Below are 15,463 nucleotides of genomic sequence, written 5' to 3' on the forward strand. Positions count from 1 at the left end.
CTGAGGGGAGACCTCATCGCTCTCTACAACTACCTGAAAGGAGGCTGTAGCGAGGTGGGTGTCGGTCTCTTCTCCCAAGTAACTGGCGATAGGATGAGGGGAAATGGCCTCAAGTTGCGCCAGGGGAGGTTTAGATTGGATGTGAGGAAAAATTTTTTTACTGAAAGAGTGGTGAAACATTGGACCAGGCTGCCCAGGGATAGTGGTGGAGTCCCCATCCCTGGAAGTATTTAAAAGACGTGTAGATGAGGCGCTTAGGGACACGGTTTAGTGGGCATGGTGGTGTTGGGTTGACGGTTGGACTCGATGATCTTAGAGGTCTCTTCCAACCTTAATGATTCTATGAATCTATGAAAATAATCCAAACTTGTGAGGGAGAAAAGTAATCAATTTTGAGTGGCTTGCTTTTTCATTAAATTAATCCAAAACATAGGAAGTAAGTGTTTGCATCTTTAAACTAATTGGCTAATGCCTGTGTGTACTGTGCATATTTGTTGCTGTATGTGCTTCAAAAGAGGAGGGGGAAGAAAAGGTAATTTAAACTAGGATTTACATTGCTGGTGTAATTTATCTTTGAATGAAGTAGCTTACCTCTAACATTAGTGATAAATCAGTAGTAGGTACTTTCAGAAATTCCCTAGATTTCTGATGGCAAGAGATGAATTATGCTTGAATGGGGTTGATGTAATACAAAAGAAAACTCAGATGTTAAATTATGAGGCAACCATTGCTACTATGAATCTTGTCCCTTCCCCCTTTAGGGGTGGAAAAAATCTGAGCAAACTATTTGTTTTCCTGTTACTTACTACTTTAATTTTTTTTATCTTATTAAATGAGTGATAAACTTCCAGCACTACATAAATCATTGTTAAATTTTTCTTGTGGCTGTCTGCCCTTCGTTGCCTGGGTTTTGTTAGTGCTGTGAGTGTGAGACAGAACTGCTGACAGAAGAGCATCTGAGCAGCTCTCTCTGGAGCACACAACAATGTTACCCTGTAGATTTCCTGACAGACTGCTGCTGCTTCCTCTTTGAGGAATGTATTGTTGTAATAAACAGCCTCCACTCCTTCATTTAAAATGGTTGATGAATCTGCTCTCCAGAGCACTGGGGGAGAGAAGGGGGGTGGGGGATCCTGAGTAATGGGAAAAGCAGCTCTATTCTATGGGAGCTGGGGAACAAGGGCAGGCATACATGAATAATTTTGTGCAGTCGCCTTGATCAAACACTAGACCTATTTGATCTAGCGTGGCTTCTTCAGAAGTATCTGGTATGCCTTTACTGTGCTGCAAAAGAGCTTGGTAATTACACTCTAGGGCTGGACCTGTCTTAACGCATTGTATTTTGTGGTACTGTTGCTGGACTAAATGCTCTTGACACTCAGTCCTGAATGGACACCATACAGGCTTACAGCTAGTCTGTCAGGATCAGTGCTGAGCATAAGGTAATCAGCACAACTGAACCAAAAATGAGTGTGTCTGCCATTTGTCTTGTGCTCTCTGCCTGTGACTAGGAGTATCAGTCACCTGTGCTAGGTCTGCACAGCAGACTAGTACAGCAGCATGCTGTGCAAAAACAGTTCAAATGCTTCCAGGAACAGCTCTAATCTGGAAGCGGTCTGCTTTGTTTGTGCTGCACTGCACTGGAGCTAAGGAGCACTACAAGAAACCTGACTTGTCATTTTGTCAGCTCTGTTCTCTATCTCCAGTTCAACCTTCCACTGTTGTAGATGTTGTTCATATCTCAAAATCTGTATGAAGCGCTACTGTGCAATCCTACCCAACAACGTATTTAGACTGTTGGATGTTATAACTATAAACACTGTAAAGGGTGTACATATAAGGACAGTGATAAGCTCTTTAAAGATGCTTTTGCTTTTATATTTTTCCTGAATACTTTTAGGTATAGATTACCAAGAAAAACATACTGACTTTTGGTTTTGTTTTCTTGCAGTATATAAGAAGCTGTATAATGCTTGGTCGCATGCCCAATCTGATGTTGATGGCTAAGGAAAGCCTATATACCCAGCTGCCACTGGACACCTTCACAATGCCATCTTATTCCAGGCGTATCTCTACAGCTACACCCTACATGAATGGAGAAGCTACAGCCAAATCACTCTGGACTATAAATAGTGCTCTCAGAATAAAAATCCTCTGTGCAACCTATGTAAATGTGAACATTAGAGACATTGACAAGGTAAGGCAAATGCTGTATGGCATCATATGTGATTTTCAGCAACTCATGGCTTTCCTCCTGAGTTTTGTGTCCTGTGTTTACATTGGAAAAGATGTTATTTAACATGTTAGAAAATTAGACCACTCTGTTATTTAAATTTAAGTACTCAAGTCTAAAAAATACAGCCATGTTTTAGATCTAAAAACTTCTGTATGCTCCTTAAAAAGCGTGAGTTGTGGCATTTAGCTAAATATCCTGCCTGATAGGAGCAGGTCTCAGTTTGCATAGTTCACTTCAGCCAAGTATATAATGGATAGAAAAACAAAACCCATGTTGTTATCTGTATTCTAAATAATTATTATGTTTAAGAATGTACTACAGTAATTGGCAATACTTTTTATGAGGGGATGCTGGATAGTGTGCTATCTTTGTTTTTGAAAAGGGAGGTATGGGGAGATCAAGGACAAGAGGTAGGTAGGTAGGGTTCAGTCCCATTGAAGTCATACTACAAGCCTGGCTCTAACTTTCTTGGAATTTGTTCAGTGTTTTCTTTCACTATACCTTGGCACAGGAAGAATTGAGAGTAAATTCCAGGGTTTTTTTTAGAGTTCATTTCAAGTTTATTATTGTATTTTTTAAGAACTAGTTTTACAATTAATGAGGAAAAAGACCAAAACGTTTTTTCTGGAAAGGTACGCTTTATACTGTGCTTCACACCTTGCAAAGCGTGAATGAATTTGGGTTGGGGAGTGGTGGGGCTGTTTGGTTTTCAGTTTTTTACTTGATGAAAATGAAAAGGTAATATGTTACAATCATAGAATATGTTGATAGCACTGAAAAAATTTGTTTATAGTAACATTTCAAAGACGGTACTCATATCAACATTGTTTTCAGATCTATGTTAGAACAGGTATCTACCATGGAGGGGAACCTTTGTGTGACAATGTGAATACTCAAAGGGTACCTTGTTCTAATCCCAGGTAAGCTGAATACTTGAACTACTATAGAGAACCTGACTTACACGGCATCATAAATGATAGCACTGAAGGAGTAAAGACTTGATTTAGTAGCCATTATTCAGGTAGAGCTCCTTGCTGGGAATTCCTTGCCTTAAGTTTTGTAAAAACATTTTTACATATCCCTATATTTATAAATAGAATTAACTTAATTCAAACACAAGTATTGTCTCGCATATAGTAGTATAGTTTCTTTACTGAACAGTTCTGTTTTACATGTGCATTTACAGTTGCCTCTGAAACTCCAGTATAATTACTCATTAATACTGTGAAATCAGCATAGCTCTAGGTGACTGAGCTCTTGTTTTTTGACTGTGGATCAATAGCAGGTGTTCCAGTTGCAGGTTCAGATTTCACTTTCAGCATGAGGCAATGTGATGTAATGTAACCTGTAAATTTGTTTCAGTAAGGTTGCATAGTGTGTTCTAAAGCAGAACCACTGTGTGGAGAGATGGGTATCATTTGCTAACATGGAAGTGACTGCCAGATCTGGGCTGATTATTTTCAGGAGACTTGACCTACCATTAATATTATCTGGAAAAATGAATCACATGAACTTAAAAGTGCAAAAAGAAGTTTTATATAAGCATATATAAACACACTGAGAAAAGTATCTAAAAGAGGTTCCCATAACTTTGACTAATGAGGAGGTATGAAATGTCAGCATCTGCTAGGATTAGATACAAAGTATGTGTTCGGAAGTAAATCTTGACTTGCATTTTCTGTCTGACTTTGTCTTTATTAATACAGACAAAGTTTCAAAATGTATGTTTTCTATGAATATGACAAGGTTCTATAATTAGAGGGCCTAATAATATACATAGTTGTTGAAAAATAGCCTCTCCCTCTGAGTTGCCCTGAACATAACTATACTTGAACTGATAGTTTAACTGTTTTAGAGAGAAAATCTTCTTGGAAAGGTGGTGAAGGGTATGGCTTGAAAACATGGATATAATCACACAGATCTGTGTTACATGAAATGAACATGTAAGAAAAGTTAATTAAAGTTTATCTGCTAATTTCTTCATTCTTACAGAAGGGCTTGGACAGTTATTTCTCTGTAAAACTGCTTTTAGTAGCTACAGACACATTGAAAAATTAATGCTGTCCTTGGAAGCTGCTGCCTCTTCCAGCTGAGAAAATTCAGCATGGCAATCTGCTTAGGAAAAGAAACTGTATTCAGAAGTTCCTCTTCAAAAGCACAGTTCTACCAACTGAGAGATAAAGTCTACTTAGAGAAGTTCATGAAAACAAAATGTGTATTCCTGTAGAACCAATCTGTGCTCTTATTACTATGGTAAATAGAATAATATCTGAGTTAGGAATATTGCTTTGGATTTCTGTGTTACATTTCTGTGTTATATTCCCATCTTGCAGTTACCTTTTTATTTTCTAGCAGTTCAAATTAATTGAGTTCTGAAAGTTATGCCACATTTTTCCCACTTGCTTTTTTCCCTGAAGTGAAAAATATTTCACAAGCGAAACCTTACATTAGTGTAGCACATATGCAAGTCCATTATCTTTAGGTTATACCTACGCTGACAGTTGCAGTCAGCTGGTTTGCAAGAGCGAAAGTGAATGAACCTATTACTAAGTTTGCAGGAATTGAACCTAGCATGACTTTTTAAACAGTGTTGGTGCTAGAAGGCTAATCGGGGAAGTTTCCATTCCCAAAAGGAGTAGATGTGGTTGAATGCATATAGGAGGACCTTTCTTCAGTAAGAAAGTGTACTCTTGATGCAAATATACAGTTTAGGTAGGAATATAACAAATGCTTTTTAGTACAACTGTTGATTGAATGCAGTTGTCTCCATGCTCTCCTTTAACCTAGTTTTATTCTGCTTTTTAAATCTTACAGATGGAATGAATGGCTATTGTATGACATGTACATTCCTGATCTTCCACGTGCTGCTCGGCTCTGCCTTTCTATCTGTTCTGTTAAAGGCCGGAAGGGTGCTAAAGAGGTAAAATACTTCATGACTTTAATACACTAACGATCAAAAGCTACTTAAGTCAAGATTGGAAAGATATTTGGTAAATGCTGTCCTGGCAATGAGTCTTAGTGCAATGTTTGATTTGCATCTCATTAAAATAGGGGGTTTTCTTTTCTTGTATCTTATTCAGACCACTGCTTTTTTTGTGGTCAGAAATTGAACAACACAGAAAAAAGCTTATCTGTTCAACACTGGCAATACAGTATAGATACAATTTACAGACACAGATCAGTGTTAGTGTTTTGAGGTGCAAGTGTCTTTAAACTCAAGTTTCTAAACCCACATGTTACTTAGGTATTTATTTTAAAAAGGCGGTATTTATACTTGAATTTAGAGTTGATTTTTAAAGTAAAGACGACTTGTGTTGCTTTAGCATTTGATGCAAGATCCTAAATAGCAATTTTTAAGAATCTACATATGGCATCTAATTCTAGCCACCAGCATCATTACATACTGGGTTTGAGTGTGTCACAGGTACTATATAGTTTTTTGGCTACAACTGGGCTTACAAATCTTATAGAATCATAGAATGGTTTGGGTTGGAAGGGACCTTTAAAGATCATCTAGTCCAACTTCCCTGCCATGGGCAGGGACATGTTTCACTAGACCAGGTTGCTCAAAAGCCCCATCCAACCTGACTTTGAACACTTCCGATGATAGGGCATCCACAACTTCTCTGGGCAACCTGTTCCAGTGCCTCACCACCCTCATTAAAAAGAAAAAAGTTCTTATGTCCATTCTAAACCTATTGTCTTTCAGTTTAAAACTGTTGCCCCTTGTTCTGTCACTACAGGCCTTGGTAAAAAGTATCTGTCAAAAAAACTCTCTCCATCATCTTGAGTTATTTTGATGTGGGGAAAATGTTAGCATGTGTTTGCAAGTGTTCTGATATCATTCTGCAGAATGACTGCCATGACAGTCACTCGTAGAAAAATATAGTACAGCTTCCACAACCTGCTTTCTGCTAATCTGGGAATATAACAACTTGCTCTGCCGTGAAAATGTTATTTCTTCTGACTCACTCTGCAGTAAGTAATAGATGACACTGAAAATTCATCTTTTAATCTCTTTAAGGAGCACTGTCCTTTGGCTTGGGGAAATATAAACATGTTTGATTACACAGACACTCTTGTATCTGGGAAAATGGCTTTGAATCTTTGGGCAGTACCTCATGGGCTGGAGGATTTGTTGAATCCTATTGGTGTTACTGGATCAAATCCAAATAAGGTAAGTATTTGCATGCCAGTTTCCTCTTCAGGGAGTACATTTTCAAAATATGCTGTATTATAATTAGTATCATTTAACAGAAAAAGTAATTTAAATTTCCTTTACACAGGAAACTCCATGTTTAGAGCTGGAATTTGATTGGTTTAGCAATCCTGTAAAGTTCCCAGATATGACGGTGATTGAAGAACATGCCAATTGGACTATATCACGTGAACTGGGGTTTAACTACAGCTATGCAGGGCTGGTAAGGCAAACTCCCCTTCTGAGATCAGCTACTAAAATACGAAAGTATTATTTATTTTACTCAGTATATTAGTGATAAAGAAAACTTTTTTCATGTATCCTGATTTATTGTAAAAGCAAGAAATCAATTTTTTGTGTTTAGCAGAGTGAGCAATATATTCTTCCTTTGTATTACCAGTAAACTGACCTAATGCTTTACTGCCCAACCAGAACACTTTAAAGAGAAACTGTCTTACTGTCCAAACTGTTAGAGCCTTTTTGATATTTTTTATATCGCTAATTCAGATGTCTAAACTACTTAGTTTAACTTTTCAAAAGTTGTAATTCTCCTTCAATGATACTGTTCTGTTTTGTTGTAATTTCGTGTCTATAGGTTACAAAAGAGAGCCTACCTAAAGGTGCTTATAACTCTTTACTGGCTGTTTAATGGACTAGTTATGACCATAAGTACAGGGAATTCTAAGGGAATTGATTGGCATATACATGAGTGTAGTCCTTTATCTCCTCCCTTCCATGAAGAAAATCTGTGCATTGACAACTGGCTTTTTGGTGAGGTTTGGAGCTTTCTTAAAAGCACATTTTGTATGATTAAAAGGAGAAAAAAAGAAAAGCAGTAAAGCTAAAAATGCTGTGTATTTAAAGACAAGGCTGTGAAATTAGTTGGTATGTTTTACATTTTCTTCTGGAGGCTGGTTCAAAGACTTGAGTTTCACACAGACCACAAAGCTCTCTTGGGAAAGAAGAGTCTCTGGGTGGAAAGTTCCGCTGTGCCAAAAAGTGCGTAGGTGTCAGTAAACTTCCAGTTTGGGAATTCTGGTGATATTTATAACAGTCCCATCTCAACATATCTTGAACAAAGGGTTGTAGGCATTTGATTTCTCTTGGTACTCCACAGGAAGTCCATCACAGAGTGGCATATCTGCTTATGGTATATATTGTGACTGAGTGCAGGGCTCTTAAGTGTTTAAGGACAGCTGGCTTCTCGGTAAATAACATTCCTCTGCTATAACACAGCCTATTACCTGGGCTTATATGCTCAACTTATTGTTTTGTTCCATCTGTAGGCAAAAATAGAAAATGGTGAGGAGAATAAGCTCTCACTTCAGTGACAAAGTAATGATCAACTTACACTTTACAATTTAAAAAAAAAAAAAAACCTTTCTGAGGTAGAATAAAGTTTCAAATTACTGCCTTTTTTTTGTGATAATCCTTACAGTACTGTAGAAGGTCATAGGCTTTCTCCATATTTAACCACTGTTTGCATCAATGACTAAGTTGACAGGGAAACAAACTGTATATCACTGCTTTGGTCTCTCTTTCTCATTATTCATGCAGCTTTTCTTTCAACCCTCCTTGTTGTCTGCCAAAATCCTCTATTACTTCCCCTTTCTTAAATTATTTCACTAAATGTTTGGTAAGTTTGAACATCACTAGTTATCTCTTAGTATTGTATTTGTCCCCTTAACTTTTAATGTGTGGTGTCTTCAGGCCTGAAGCCAAACTTTCTATATTTAGGTACTGTGCATATTTATAGCTGTTTGTAATATTAGCTATGTTCAGTGAGTTAAAAGGCAATGTGTTGTTACTCATTCAAAAATCGGATACTAGATTACTGTGTGGCCATATTTGAAAGAGGTAAAAATGCTTATTTGAAATGGTCAAAATCAGCAAAGCAGTCACTGAGATATGACTTCAATATGAATGTTTTTGTTTATGATACAAAGAGCATAACTTTTTTGTTTAACCTTGAAATGCATTACACTGCATTTAAAATCAATACATACTTATAAGACATCATTTATAGGTCCATTAATATCTCAAATATGAAAGAATTTTCAAATATTAAATCTAATTTACTGTCCCACAATTCATAGAATTTCAAGTTTTTGGTGTTGACCGCAACAGGATAAATGCATTTTCCTTCTGGGCTTGACCTAAACTATGATCTTTCTGACCCACTATGCAGGTACATTTTATACTTTTTTGACTTTCACTTACTATTTAGGATGACTCTTTCAGAATCAAGATGAATGTGTACAATTAATCACTTGTTCAATATCAACTATTTGATCTTATGTCAGGATTAGGGTGATTATAAAGTCATTTATCCATTAACTTCCTTATAGAATGACTCTGGCTTTGCTGCTTGCACTGTATCCGTTACCATAATATTTAAGAATGTGTTCTAGAAATTTTCCTGTGCCATATAGAGTAGTCCTGAATAATTCCCCCCACTTCTAAGTCCAGTCCATGTACTTCAGAACAGTAATTAAACATGTTGGTGCACTAAGATCTCACACTATCACACTACTAACAGGGCAAGGTACTAAAAATCCTGTGAGTTGGTTGATTCATACCTTAATATTGGTAGATGTAAGCTTGAAGGCCAGAATATTCTTATGCCTTAAATAGTAGTGAACCCATCATGAGAACGCATAATTTATGTAATTAAAGATTAATGTAAAGTAGAAAACTTTCAGTCTGAAGTAGATATCATGTGGTATAATCTGACAACTGTTTCTGTATTTGTGCATATTCCTAGAAATAACACCACTTCACCTTTTAAAGGGTGCCTTGATCTCCTACCTGGAAATTTCAGGTTGTTCTTTTCTTCAGCTTTCTTTTTTTTTTTTTTTAAAAGCTAGATGCATTGGTAAGACTTTCTGTAAAAGACATGTAGGTATTTCTGTTTCAAAGTACTAGTTCAACCAGTTGAAAATTTCCATCAACAAAATTGGCAGACAAAGCTTAGTTCGTTCTTATTTATCTTGTTTAATGTGCTCAGTAGAAATTGCCTAAGGGAAGGAGCAGAACAAGAGGTCAAATACTGTCGTTCTACAGTTTAAACATTTTGAACTTGGAAAAGAATTGATCTTACTCTCTTGTAATAGTAGGTATCATACAGGTGTGAAAATGTGAGTTCACTATAAAAACACTGTTCAACTCTTTTAGAATTTTTGGGATAGCTTCATCTTAAGTGTCAAACTTGTTTGTTACAGTTGTATTTTATACTAAAGGCAATACTATAAGCTGCTTAAGATTTCTCTTTTTTGCAGTGCAATTGATCCTGTAGTTGAAACCTCAGAAACTGCATCATTTCATATGTTGCTTTGCAAAAAATACATCAAATGAACTAAGAAATGGAAAGTATAGGAGAAAAATTGAACTTGGCACATGAGCTGTGAAAAATCAAGTAGTAGTAGTTTCAATACCTCTGCCATTGGTCTAAGCTGGCTCTAATAAATGAAGTCTTAGATAAAATTAATTTCAGCGTGTACCAGTTCTGTTTTCTGTGCTCTTTGGGGAATATCTTATACTAATTCTGGTTAACGTTTTCTAGTCTTCCTGTTACTCAGGCTTTCCTACAGTGTTCTACCTTCTATTTACCTAGCTTCATCTCTCATATTCTGCTTCAGTTCTGATTCTTTCACTCCTTTCAGCAGCTCTCAGCAATCTCAAAACTGGAAACAGAAATGACCAGTTTCATTTTGTGCTGCATTGTGTTGTTCATCAGATGTCAACTGCTGCTATTTCTCCACCCAGCTGATATAGTTGAAATGTACCTCTTGTCCCAGTAGTGACTAAAAGCAGTTGTAGAAATCAAAGACCTAGTCTTTCATCTCTCTCTATTTTTAAATTGTAAGTCCTCAGTTATAACAGAAGGAAACAACAAGATAGTATTGCATGACATAAGCTATAAGTGTTGCTATACTGTTAAAATACTTCATGTATGTTGTATGACAACAGAAGGAAATGTGGAGGGTTAATGGACCACTTTCTCTCTGCAGAGTAACAGAATAGCTAGAGATAACGAATTAAGAGAAAGTGACAAGGAGCAACTGCGAGCCATATGTACACGAGATCCTTTGTCTGAAATCACTGAGCAAGAGAAGGACTTCCTCTGGAGCCACAGGTATTTAAAAAACAAAAACCAAACCGAAGAAAAACCCTTGTTGTCATAGTCAAACTTCACCTCATTCACACCAAGTTTGTCATGATTGTCTTGGGCTTTCCTCCCTTTTCTTTATTCTGTATTGTTGGGGTTAGTGTTTTAGAAAAGGCTTTTAAAGCATTCTGCATTGTATGTCTTGGTTCATAAGCCCATGGAGAAAAATAAGTTGTTGAATTAGTTTACATTTTCCCCGTTACTGCAGTCTTACCTTCATGCATGGATCCTGACACCACCTTATGGTATCAATCGGATTCTGCTGACAAAGGAAGAAAAAGGTGCAAGACTGAGGGGACATAGTAGATGGTTATTGAAGCAAAAATGACATTTTGTACATACAACTTTTCTTCTCTTTTGCAGACACTATTGCGTGAATACTCCAGAAATTCTGCCCAAATTACTTTTGTCTGTTAAATGGAATTCTAGAGATGAAGTGGCCCAGGTAACATATAGCACTGAAGAAGCTTTAAGTTTTGAAGAAGCTTTTAAAATATGCTATTTTAAAGAAAACTTCTGGAATTTAAAAACATGTTATCTGTGCATGATACCTCGAACGTAAACTCAGATGATTCAAGTTGCCACTATAACTGACTGATCAGTCTGGTTTGATAGTTCTTGTTCTTTAGCTCAGTTTGAGTCTTAGGATTTTCTCTTGGTGGCATTATTCGAATCCTTGTTATGTCGCTGATTTGTCCATTACAGTTAAATGTGAGGTTTTGTTTTCATTCTTTTTATAGTGGATAAAATAACAAAGTCAGCTGGCAACTAATACAAAATTGTTCATTGAGAGAGAACTGGCAAGTAAACAGCTTCTACTCAGAAGCAGTTTGTGTCTGATGATACCTTCTAATGGCTGTGTGTTACTTCTTCCTAATCAATGCAAATGTGTAACGTGCTTGGACTTCTTGTCCACAGATGTACTGTTTGGTAAAAGATTGGCCTCCAATCAAGCCAGAGCAAGCAATGGAACTTTTGGACTGTAATTATCCAGATCCAATGGTGCGAGCTTTTGCAGTTCGGTGTCTAGAGAAGTACTTGACAGACGACAAACTGTCTCAGTACTTGATCCAGCTAGTACAGGTATATAATATATTTTGGTATACTTGATGTCTTGTGTATATTTGATGATCACAGAGGCTTAAAATACAACAAAAGTTAAGATGATGTGAAAAAGAGGTCATCAAAAGTATCTGCATTGTGGATTATTTAGTAGGAGGAGAAGAAATGTTCATTTTCTGTAGTGCTGTGGTTTTGCTTGTTGATAGTAAATGCCAACATTTTGCAGAGATGCAGAACTGTTCTACCAACTGGAACAGGCAGCTATTTCAGCTGTTGTAACATATGGGAAAGTATGAGCAGAAGCATCTTCTCAAAATTTTGAGCAAGTTGAGGCTAAAATATTTGGTAACAGTAAAGGAAGCATCAGATAAGTTCCTGAAATAGAGGCAGACAATCCACTGTTAGCAGATACTGTTCAAATCCTAACATATGCAAGTATTAATACTAAGATAATTCATTCTACAAAATTTAATGTAAAACACAGATTGCTTTTTAACTACCTTTAATCTGTATATTGTTCATAGAAATAATAACTGCAGCTGATACTTTATGTTCTCTTTATCCTTAACTAGGTTCTGAAATATGAACAGTATTTAGATAATCAGCTTGTGAGATTTTTACTCAAGAAGGCACTGACCAATCAAAGGATAGGACACTTCTTCTTTTGGCATTTAAAGTAAGCTTAATATCACGCTAAGGGGTGGTGGTATTCTTATTAGCTGTAAACAGTTAGTTGTTCTAACGGCTTGGCATGCTAAATGTCATTTTTTAGGAAAATATTGCCACTTAAAGTTTGTTTTATATTGCTTAAGAGTTTGAATGCATAGTTTGGTAATAGAAGTCATCCCTTGCAGTTTCAAAAGCTAGTTAATAATAGATACTTAGTCTTGTACTTCTTTTTATCTAATGCTTCTAAAAGCAGGGTAGTCTAACTAAGATTGCTGGAAGCCTCCCATATTGTTAGGTGTTTACAACTTTGACAGATTCTGCTGTTTGAACTTTATCTTCTATGCCAGATCCCCCACCAGTCTCTTCCAGAAAATTTTAGAAATAGTTGAGGCCTAAAGAAAGCCACCCAATTTGACCAGATAAGGCTTTGAAAAATAACTGTTCGTACATGCTTATTAAAGACTTCATAGAGCTTGATAGCCAAAATATCTCAGTGTTCTTCCTTACTAAGTATAACATGGGCTTTTGTAATTCCTGATGTTGAGAAGGCTAAGCATAAATCAGCCTACAGCATACTGGATTGTAGCTAGGTCTCACCTAAAATGCTGTTCTAAGATACTGTGATCAGACACAGAAATAGAAGCAAGGAATCTTTGTTGTGCTTTCAGTTTTCTACTTCCCTTGGTAATCATCAAGGATAATGGAATAAGTTGCCTTATTAACTTGTTTGAGGGGATGTATTTTAGGACTGTGCAAAGACTGAGAGTAGGTAAGAACAAGGAAACTAGAGGGGTCACAGCCTGGGATTGGCTAAATGAGACAAGGAGAAAATGAAACAGGTTAGCTTTGCTCTTAGCAAAGAAATCTGGAACTTGACTTGAAAGCTTGAGGCTTACTATGGAGTTTCTGGGAAGCATGGATTTTGAACAAAGGCAAGGGGTAGAGAAGGACAGGATGGAGCAAGAAGGAATGGGGAAAAAGCTTATCAACTCTGTGCTGAATTAGTTGTAAAGGGTACTGAAGTTTGATTAGTCCAGTCAAAACAAGATGACTTGTGGGAGGTCAATACAAGTTATTTATGTGAAAAGGATCCATAAACAGCCTTCAGGAAAGATGTTACAGGTATAGCTTCATTTTTGGCACCTCTGAGTGGTCTTGTCTTTAAGCTATAACTGTTCTTCCTCTCTGTGTAGGTCTGAAATGCACAATAAAACTGTAAGTCAGAGGTTTGGTTTACTTCTGGAGTCCTATTGTCGAGCGTGTGGAATGTACCTAAAACATCTGAGCAGGCAGGTGGAGGCAATGGAGAAGTTGATTAACCTCACAGATATTCTCAAGCAGGAAAAAAAAGATGAGACACAGAAGGTATTATAAGCTGGGCACATACCAAAACTGTTGCTGTTGAGTCACAGGAATTAGAACTGTTTTATTTGATTAACTAGAAAAGTATTAATGTTAACTTCAGTAGATAGAATGTTATCCTAGAAGCTGTAATATTTTCTGTGTGCATTGCCATTGTCTACTTCTTAAGGCTATAGAACTAAAGTTAAGGGTTTCAATTTGTGTAATATGTGGCTAAGCGGAGTTGCTTATGTTGGAACTGTGCAAAACCATGCTTTAAAACCGAAGCTAAAATCTGACACTTAACCTTCATTTACATGTAATTAGTGTTCTCAAAACCTGAATGTGATTATTTATCAGGTACAGATGAAGTTTCTTGTTGAACAAATGAGACGGCCAGATTTTATGGATGCTTTACAAGGTTTTATCTCTCCTCTTAATCCTGCACATCAACTGGGAAATCTTCGGTATTGTCTTCAGTTCTGAAATTTGTCTAGATATTTAAGTAAATAATAGTAATGTTAACATTAACAATGTTAAGGTTAAATGATAACATACTAAATGTTACTATCTTCAAAGTTAACTGAATAAAATTTGTAGCAGAGTAATTCATAGAGTGAAGTAGTTTCAATCTAATGGTTTAATACATTGGGGAACAACATGACAGTTAGTTGTTCCTTTAAGGTGACAGGAGTTTTTCCATTTGTAAGGAAATGTACACAAAGTAGGTATTACCCAGTCTGCAGTCCTTTTTCCATTTGTAAGGAACACACACTGCTGAAGGAAAACTTACAATATAGCCAGTTCTTCGTTGGGCTTAGCAAATGGTTAACATTGCACTTAGTAATCTAAATTTGAAGCTGAAAGTAAAAATGGTTGATTGTTGGTTACCCATGCATCTTTAATTTGATACTAGTTCAAAGTTTGAAGAAAACAGGGGTAACTTAGTAGTATTACAGAAACGTGGTATGAGAATCAAATTGTGGTATGAGAATCAAATTGTGCCTATTTCATAGAAATCTTATCTCTTTTATAGGCTTGAGGAGTGCAGGATAATGTCATCTGCAAAAAGGCCCTTGTGGTTGAACTGGGAAAACCCAGATATTATGTCTGAATTGTTGTTTCAGAACAATGAGATAATCTTTAAAAATGGAGATGGTAAGGAAAAATAAGTGTAATCCAAAAGCTACATATCTGTTTGTTTTCCTAACCTACTGTTTAGTATTTTTTTCTAAACATATGAAATACATATATTGAAAAAAAATTTAAGATCATCTGAGCAAAGCAATTTTCTTTTCCAGAAGAATTAAGCATGCACAAATAAGTATGTGTCCCAGTCATGTACAAATTTTGTATGTTATAGGATGCTCGGTCTGTTAAGGTGGAACATGATACTACTTAATACTTTGGGTTTTTTACTTGAAAATGTCTTCAAGATATTACAGTTGTGTAATCTGTAATTCCATTGTCATGTTTTTAGTGTATATTTTTAAACCGCTTTGAAATCGCCACCACAAATTATATTCATTCTCAACTACTTAAAATCTGCTTTTCTCTATTGAGAGAACAAAACCTACACTAAACTGTGCAAGCCTCGTTTCCTTTAGACATACTTTTGGAGGGAAAGGTAAAATAAGATGTAACAAAGTGTTCTGGTGTTATGAAATTTGTAATCTCTATGTATTTGACTATTCCAGACTTGCGTCAGGACATGTTGACACTTCAGATAATTAGAATTATGGAAAACATCTGGCAAAATCAGGGTCTTGATCTTCGGTAAGCATTAGAG

At 36.4% G+C, this 15,463-nt stretch overlaps 1 protein-coding gene across 1 annotated transcript in view; it reads left to right on the plus strand.

The window, feature by feature from the left end:
• PIK3CA (phosphatidylinositol-4,5-bisphosphate 3-kinase, catalytic subunit alpha) overlaps nt 1-15,463 on the plus strand; it is a 42,567-nt gene that overhangs the window by 15,162 nt on the left and 11,942 nt on the right. Inside the window, 13 exon segments of the mRNA XM_009321703.1 lie at nt 1,952-2,197; nt 3,071-3,156; nt 5,051-5,156; nt 6,261-6,413; nt 6,523-6,657; nt 10,445-10,569; nt 10,966-11,047; nt 11,521-11,685; nt 12,237-12,340; nt 13,527-13,698; nt 14,035-14,141; nt 14,711-14,832; nt 15,372-15,450. Coding sequence (XP_009319978.1) covers nt 1,952-2,197; nt 3,071-3,156; nt 5,051-5,156; nt 6,261-6,413; nt 6,523-6,657; nt 10,445-10,569; nt 10,966-11,047; nt 11,521-11,685; nt 12,237-12,340; nt 13,527-13,698; nt 14,035-14,141; nt 14,711-14,832; nt 15,372-15,450 — 1,682 coding nt within the window.

The sequence above is a fragment of the Pygoscelis adeliae genome, unplaced genomic scaffold, assembly GCF_000699105.1.
Source record: "Pygoscelis adeliae isolate BGI_AS28 unplaced genomic scaffold, ASM69910v1 Scaffold223, whole genome shotgun sequence".
NCBI classification, from domain to species: domain Eukaryota; kingdom Metazoa; phylum Chordata; class Aves; order Sphenisciformes; family Spheniscidae; genus Pygoscelis; species Pygoscelis adeliae.